General features: G+C 57.5%; 1 protein-coding gene across 1 annotated transcript in view; it reads right to left on the bottom strand.

Moving 5' to 3' along the window:
- The window catches only part of MACF1 (microtubule-actin crosslinking factor 1), a 104,806-nt gene extending 96,982 nt beyond the window's left edge, over window positions 1-7,824 (bottom strand). The window contains exons 1-4 of the mRNA XM_026863219.1: window positions 6,762-7,824; window positions 4,959-5,020; window positions 3,631-3,720; window positions 891-968 (exon numbers count right to left, since the gene is read on the bottom strand). Coding sequence (XP_026719020.1) covers window positions 891-968; window positions 3,631-3,720; window positions 4,959-5,020; window positions 6,762-6,834 — 303 coding nt within the window. The 5' untranslated portion in view covers window positions 6,835-7,824. The remainder of the gene's footprint in view (window positions 1-890; window positions 969-3,630; window positions 3,721-4,958; window positions 5,021-6,761) is intronic.
- Window positions 7,825-8,029: the final 205 nt, after the last annotated feature.

Here is an 8,029-nt window from a genome sequence, read left to right as displayed (position 1 = left end):
GGAGGGGGGGGGGGTGGCTGGAAGCAGCTCACCATCCCAGGAGTGGGGCACGTGCTCAAATTTCTTCATTGCCCTCAGGCTACCAGAGAGAGAGAGAGAGAGAAAACTCTCTGCTTCAGCACAAACTGGTACAATTTATCATCATCTTGGCATATCTGGGGAGCAACATGTTGGGGAGACCCGACCCAACAGGCGGAACAGGACACCCGGCCCCGGGGCTGCGGGGGTTTCACCAACAAGTCTCGGGATGTATCCCACTGCTCCGGGCGGGATCTGCTCTGGACTGTGGAAGATTCCTGGGCTCTGCCAGCTGCACAGGCACTGCGGGGCCAGCACCCCCCCAACATCCCAGCAGAGGGAACCTGCCCGCTGAAAGCCGAAGGTGCCCAGGGGCGGCGTGGGAGGACGATATGTCCACGCTGCCATCCGGGGGGGTGATGCCACACAAAGAGGCACCCGGCTGTGCCAGCACCAAGGCCACGGCTGCGTGGGGCTGGGCACAAGCCAGCTGCCACGTCTCCCCCAAAGCTGGTGGGAAGGTCTGGATGTGTCACAGCCACCCGCCTCTGCTGCTGGGATCTGTTAGGGAGCCCCAGGTGAGGCTTTCGGGGTGCAGAAGTGACTGTCTGTGACATTTGAAAACCCCTTCCCAGAACTGGAGTCCAGTCCCTCATTTTGATACCAGCTTTTGCGCCTCTTGGGTGGTTCTGAGGGTGTACAACGACTACGGGGAAAGTCCCCCGACAGCCGCAGCTGCACCGGCACCGAGGGGACAGGGACGCCCCAGCACAGGCTGATGCTGCTTCTTACATCATTCCTGAGCCCTGGCCAGGAGAGAGAACAGCAAATCACCCAGCTCTGCTTCTGGATGAACCTAAATCAGCCCTTACCTGGCGCTGCTTCAGGAAATCCAGGGCAATCTGCACGTTCTGCAGCCGGTGGAAACGCATCCGCCCCTTCTCACGCGGCTGCAAGAGAGAAGCAGCAGTTTCAGGTCAGGTTCACACGGGGCTGGGCCAGCAGCCCCCCCGCATGCACAGCCAAACCCCACATGCCCCCAGGAGCTGTCTGCGGCAGCCCCCCCGCGCTCAGCGTGCTGCTGTGACCCCCCCCTCCCCGTGCACTCCACAAATCCTGATCTATCTTCTTGCTCCGGAGGCAAATAATGTCATTGCTACAGATAATCCTGCTGAAAGAGGGCAAAAAGGCCACGGTGGGGCACGGGGGTGGGATCTCGATCTCCTCGGAGACCCTGAGGGTCTGTGTCCAGGCCGTGCTCTGCAGGCAGGACTGGCTCAGCCTCTGAGATGCCTGGGCAGGATCTCACCCACCCCACTGTCAGGCAGACAAGCTGGGAAGAGGGCTCAGCAAAGGGAGATTTACTTGAGCAGAGAGTACAGAGTCCAAGCCCTCTGGGTGGAAGCAGAGGGATGTCTGCTCTGCAGCAGGACGTGGGGACCAGGCAGGGACCAGCCGCGGGTCCCCACTGATGGCAGAGAAACCCCAACCTCAGCATCAGCCCCTGCAGACCCAGCTCAGCTCCTCCCACATGCGGGCAGGGGCTGCTGCTCCAGGTACCATCTCTGAATCCCTGGGGAGGGGAGAAATGAGGCGCCCTGGGCTGTGCTCATCGCCAGGGGATTTTCTGAGGTGCCCTGCAGCTGAGCTGTGGCCAGGGGAAGGGTATGGGATGCTGAGTCTGCTTTGAATCAGCAGGAGGGGGAGGACCGATGCCCAAATCCTGTTCCCCGCCTCAACACGAGGCATCACCAGGATGCTCTGAACCCTTAGGACACCTCAAGTCCTCCAAGTCCCCTCCCTTCCCCAGCTTGAAGGAGAAGAGCTGCACAGGGAACATCTCCAGGGCTGCAGGGGATCGGAGGCCGGTGGGAAGGTGCTACAGCCCCAACAACTCCTGTGCTGCTCCAGGTGGGAGGTGACACCAGGCACAAGGGAATGTCACCCAGACAGAGCAAGAGGGCTGGAAAACACACCCTCTCTTACACCTCAACAAGGTTTTGGGGTCCAGCCACTTCGGGGTAACCCTCAGCTAGGGCTGGGCTGGGCTGACTCCCACCTCCACTCACATGCACGGGGTTGTCGGTCATGCCCGGGACCCCACAGTGGCACCAGCCACCCCCTGCCCACCCCGAGAAGGTGCCTGTGCCCAGAGCCTGTCCATGCAGTGCGAGGTGAGCAGCTGCCACAGCGGCCCCCCCTGAGGGCCGAGCAGGCTTGAGGAGGGGGGGACCAGCCAGGAGCAGTGTGCAGGACCCGTCCCTGTCCCCTCCCGCCCCGTGGGGGGGACACATGCTGTCACACCAGGTGGGTGGCGTGCCCTGCCTGCGGGCCGACACTGCAGCGCACACCCAGATAATCCAGTTAACGGGAACACAGCCCGGTAAGGAGGACCACGGCGTCGGGTCCCTCTGCTCTCACAGCTTCCCCTCCACAGGGCGACCACCCCGGGCGAGTTTTGTCCAAAACCTCGGCTAAAACCGAAGCGAGGGGAAGGTCGGAGCCCCAGCGACACTGGGCTGCACTGGACTATCTGACGGCACTCCAGTGTCTGCCAGGGATACACTGCGGCCGGGGCAGACTCAACCTACTTCTTCATCATCATCATCTTCCTCCTCACGCTCTTCGCTGCTTGCACGGCACCAGGCCGGCGCTCTCACCAGGCGAAGGCTCCTCTGAGCTGGCGGCTCTATTTGCTAACAAGGACGGGAGGGACAGCGGCGATGGGAGGGTGACACAACAGGGAGACAGAATGGAAACCAAAATGCAACACCCAGGTAAAAGGAAAAAAAAAAAAAAAAAAAAGAGCGGGGACGAAAGCAGCTGGATCTGAGCACACTCTGGGCTCAAGCACAGAAATTTTCCCCCGGCTTTGAAAGCCGAAGCGAAGCGAAGGAAGCTGTCTGGATCACAAGTAGCTTGATCCAATTTTTCAGCCCCCACAAAAACTGATTTGGCATCTCTGAAGGGTAACGGAGGGAGTTAGGAGATCTTTGCCCAGATCCTATTTTAAGGAAAAACTAAAATAATTCCTGCTGTGCTACCCTGTTGCAGCAATTGGGATCTTCCCAGAGCTGAGTGAATGTGTCAGTCTGAGAAGGAGGAGGAGGAGGAGAAGGAGGGGGGAACTCTACGATGCTCAAGATGCAAGAAGAGGTTTGCACACCACCGACTGCTACAAATCCAGCTCGTGCGGGAGCCGAGCACAGGGCAGGAGTGTTAAATCTGAGCTAAACTGCTGGGCACACTGTCACAGAAACAGTTTTAGTCAAAGCCACTATTATCCGTTATTTTAAATATGGAGCAAAATCGGGAAGATGAAGGCATGCAAGCCTTGACAAAAAGAGAGCTCTGCCCAGGGAACCATAAGCCAGTGGCTTTAATCACATGTTTTGGTGGTATCCAAGAGACCAGCCTGGGGAATGAGGGTTTGAGTGAAAATAAATAAAATAATAAAAATAGTAAGAAGAAATAATAATAGTAATAATAATAAAAGAAACAATGACAGACATTTGAAAACAAAACTATGGCATAAGAAACGACAGCTGACGGCTGGGAGCGGAGGGGAGGATGGAGGGGGCTTGGAGTCACTGCCCAGCCCTGGGGACTTACCAGCTTCACTCCTGACAGCACCTCCAGGAGGGAGATGAGGTTGTGGCCATCTCGCAAGTCCTCGTAGAGGTCATTGATGTGCTTGCGCACCTGCAGGGGCCAGGCAGGAAAAGCCATCAGACTCCCTCGCCCTCCGGCATGTTGGCAAGAGCGCAGGAGGACGGGAGCATCCTCGAGCCACATCCATTTAAAATGGTTATTCCAGAGCTATCGCTAAGGAAAGCAGCCTCCCGGCTCCCAAACGACCTGGGAGAAGCTGCTGCCAATTTTACACACGAAATCAAACTGTTAAAACCATCCATAGTGCAGGCAACCCCATCACCCTGCACACAGGCCTCTGCAGAAAGGGCAGCTCAGTCCCGGGGCGGTGGTTTAATTGCTCGTACTACCCCAGAGCATCCCCAAAACACGGCACCTCACAGAATCATCTAGGCTGGGAAAGACCTTGAAGATCACCCGGTCCAACCATTAAGCCAACATTGACAGTTCTCAACTACTACACCTCGCCTCCCTCTGGGCACAGAGGAGGCTTCTGCGGGGCAGCGTGGCTGTGAGAGCAGCCTGACCTCACGCAGCCTCTGTCCCTGCTCTTCCCCCAGACACCCAGACCTCGTCCTGGTGTTTTACTCAGCTGGAAACTTCCAGATGTTTTCCCACAGCAGCCTCAAAATTTATCCTTTTTCCCTCCTTTGTAAGATGTAGAAAACAGCTTGACACAGAGTCAAAGCTGGCAGGAAAATACAGCTGTGACACCGAATGATGAAATAACTTTTTTTTTCTTCTTTGTTTTTTTGGCAAATGTAAAATTAATTAAAACCCACCCGGCATTAACCAAGCAGGAGGCACCTTGTGGTGCTATGTTAATCCTGCTTAGCTACGGCTGCAAGCAGCTCCTTTCACACACTTTGAGGCTCCTCTCCATGCAGAAACATCCCTCAAAAGATAAAAAAAACCCCTTTGCTCTGGCAAGAGGGATGCGAGGGGGGTGCAGCCCCACGCTGGGATCCCCTCGCTCACCCGGCTGCCCACAACCCAGGCGGGAGGATGGACAAAGCTGGTGTTAAAGCCAGAACAGGGTGCTCAGGAGGCAAATGTAATAAAAGGGCTGTGTGGTGATGTTACAGTGCCCTCCATAGGCACCGGCACATTTCCACCACAACAGGCTCCACTCGGAGTACAGATACGTACGAAGACTCAAAACCAATGCAAAAATTCCCAGACAAAAAAAAAATAATAATTTTAAAAGGCATTTATCTGCCAGTCCTGAGCCAGAACAGACAGACAGACAGTCATTTAACCAGCTTTATAATAAAATACATGACTCTTACCTTCATCAAGTGTTTATTGACCCATTTAGTGAAAGTTTTCTTTTGGACTCTGTCCCGTTCATCTGTCAAGAGAGGACAAAGGCAGCTCTTGGTCAGTGTTTCTCATGCAGAAACTCAAATGACTTTAAAATGAGGGGAAGAGACGGAGGAATCGCCGCCAGTGCCAGGACCACGGGATGGATCCTGCGCCCGGTCAGAGGAACAGAGGCTGCTTATTCCCGGGCTAGCGCGGGACGGGGCCATTCACGCGGCTCCAGCGTCTCACTCAAGCAGGGAGGTAGGAGCATCCACAGAGCTAGAACCAAATACACTGCTTTTTGGGGGGGAGAATAGCATTATTCGAACAAAAGCAGCGTGGATGATTAGGATGGGTATAGCTGCAGCTGGCAGTGGCAAATGAACCCCCAAAATGTGTCCCCCTGGATGGGAGCCCTGTGCCTCCTCATCCCCGCTGGAGGCAATGCAGGGAGGGAGAGGGGGTCTGTCTGAGCCCCCCCACTTTAGGAGGGTGTCCCCCTCCCCTGTCCGCTCCCAAAAGGCTTTAACACATTATATAAATCCCACAGATGTCCCGTAACAGGCCTCTGCTGGGCACTAGCAGCGTGTGCAATTAGCTTATTCCGTCGCTGTATTTTTGGTTCATTGGATTGTCAGGATTTAATGTTTATTTCTGTCCCAGGGCTCAGCTGAGACTGCCCCAGCCAGACGCTGGGAGCTCTGAATGCCAGTGGCACAGGGTGACAACGTCCCCAGGGAGCAGCAGGGGTGACCACCAGCCCCATGGGGTGACAGGATGGGAGATTCGTGGTGATGCCAAAGAGTAATGAGGGATGGGGGAGCCAGCGGCAGGCTTTGCCCTGTTCTTGGTGCAAAATATAATACCACGCGAAAATCAAAGGCAAACAAGGCGAAATGAGAGGACGTGAGATGGGAGCACACTGCTGGAGGGTCCCACAGGGCACAGGGGGGTCCTGTTCAGCCCCCACCTCCCTAAGCCCAGGCAAGCCCAGCAGCCAGCCCTGCGCCAAATGGGATCGCCTGGTTTTAACAACATCATCCGGGAGGAAAGCGAGTGCCTCAGCACCGACCCACGGCACGCGACCCCAGGCTCCCCATTCCTGGGAGAGAGTGCGAACGGATGAGCCCTGCTACCACAAGACATTCCTCTGACAGCACGGTCCACCATGCAGAAGCACACCTTGCTGTAGTTTTAAGCCAAAAATCAAGAAAAGGGAGAAAGGCTCTTGGCCCGGGCTGCGTGTCCTGCCTGGATGGCCCCACACCCCCCTTCCTGGGGTCACTGCGGGGGTCCCTGCACTGGCCACCCAGCCACGGCCCCAGGGACCCTCAGAAAACCTCCCCATGTCTCAATCCATGCAGATTTGAAAGCACCATCTAACACCTAACACCCACCCTCCTCATCCACCCCACGGCTTCCCCCATCGGAAAGCACGGCAGTAAACCACGCGGCCGGCACGTCACCTCCCCTGTGTCCCGCTCTGTCCCCCAGCCAGGGCAGGCAACCAGGTGCCAAAAACTACCCACCAGTTCAACCACGGGCACCCTCCCTCCCCTCCCCGCCAGGCATCGGCATGGCGGGGCCACACGGCCAAGCCACGGAAGCTGCGTCACCCCTACGTGGGTTTAGGGATCTTTTCTGTACCCAACCCCCCCTGGAGCCGCGGTGCCGGGTCCCTTCCCAAGCCCGGCATTAATTTGGGGTGGATAAAGCTTGAGCCGCTGCTCGGGCAGCATGGTGGGGGCTGCCTGCACGCTGGGAAGGGGAGGGCAGTGGGTACAAACCCAGACAGCACATCTGGCACGCCAGGCAGGCGCTGAGCCGCCACTTGTCCCCGGAGAGCTGCTGCCTCTCCATCGCCCGAGCCTGGGATGGGGAGCGCTGGGTCGCGGGCAAAGCGGTGGCTGCCTCCCGGTTCTTGGGGAAGGGTCTTCTGTCGGTACCACCCGCTCCCTGACCTTGGCCCCAAAGCGGGTGGGTGACTCCCCAGTGGCGGCTCCTCCCACAGCACCACTTCCTACACCCGCTGCTCCCAACGGCCGCTCATCGTCAGGGGCATCGTCACAAACCCCACCGCGATGGCAACGGCTGCTGCGCGTTTCCACGGCTCCTCGCGCTTCTCTGGGTGCTCCCAGCCACAGGTGCCAGCAAAATCCTCCCCGGCCCGTGGTCCCAATGGCCGGCAAAGCTGCTTGGAAAGCTCCCGGCGAGGAAAGGCAGAGCTGCTCCCTCCTGCAAGCGAGCAAGAAGCGGTGCAGAGCGCAGCCGTCGGGCTGGGGGCGCGGACGCAAACTTGCCCCGTGGAGCTGGGCGCTGCCCCGCCAACAGGCTCTTGGCTTGTTTTCCCGCGGCTTGTTTTCCAGTTAATTGCACCAGGGACGGGAGGGACAATGCCAGGCTGTTCTCCCCGCTCCCGCCTGCCCGCTTGCAGCTTCTTCCCAAATCATTTCCCAGGTCCGAAGCGCCGGAGCCAGGACCCGGGCACAGCCCCACTCGGCACGCGGGGAGATAACGGTGGCCTCCTTATCACCACCTCTCTTCCTTTTCTTCTAAATATAATCCCCCTGCAGACCTTCTGCCGGCAGGAGCCCTGCCGCCCCGGCCGCGGGGGCGAGAGGAGCTGGGCTGCTGCCGGGGGAAGGCGGGAGCGTGTCACCAAGCATCGCAGGGAGCACGCGGGGACGGAGGCACGTCACCGAGTCCCACACGGAAAATCTGCAGCAAGGCACCTCCAGCGCCGGATCCAGGGGGTGCCAGCAGGCCAGCAGCTTCTCAGCGTGTTCCCTCTTTCCATCTCCTGCAGAAATAGGGAGGTTCCTCTTTTTTTTTTTTTCACTGTCCCACCACCCTTGGGTGGTTCCTGAGCTCTAACCAGATTACACCTCCCTACCCTGTACACATGCTATCATCCGAGCTAATAATAACGCCCAGTTACTACTTACTAACACCATTAAGGGACTGCAAGCTTATCTCTCCCTGGGTAATCTTTTCCAGAGCCATCTCCATAAGCAACTTGTTGCAACCCCCCTGTGCTTGTTCTCTCTCCTGTTTA

The sequence above is a fragment of the Athene cunicularia genome (assembly GCF_003259725.1).
Source record: "Athene cunicularia isolate RWA chromosome 23 unlocalized genomic scaffold, athCun1 chr23_part1, whole genome shotgun sequence".
In the NCBI taxonomy this organism is placed as follows: Eukaryota; Metazoa; Chordata; class Aves; order Strigiformes; family Strigidae; genus Athene; species Athene cunicularia.
This window is presented reverse-complemented; position numbering and strand designations above follow the sequence as displayed.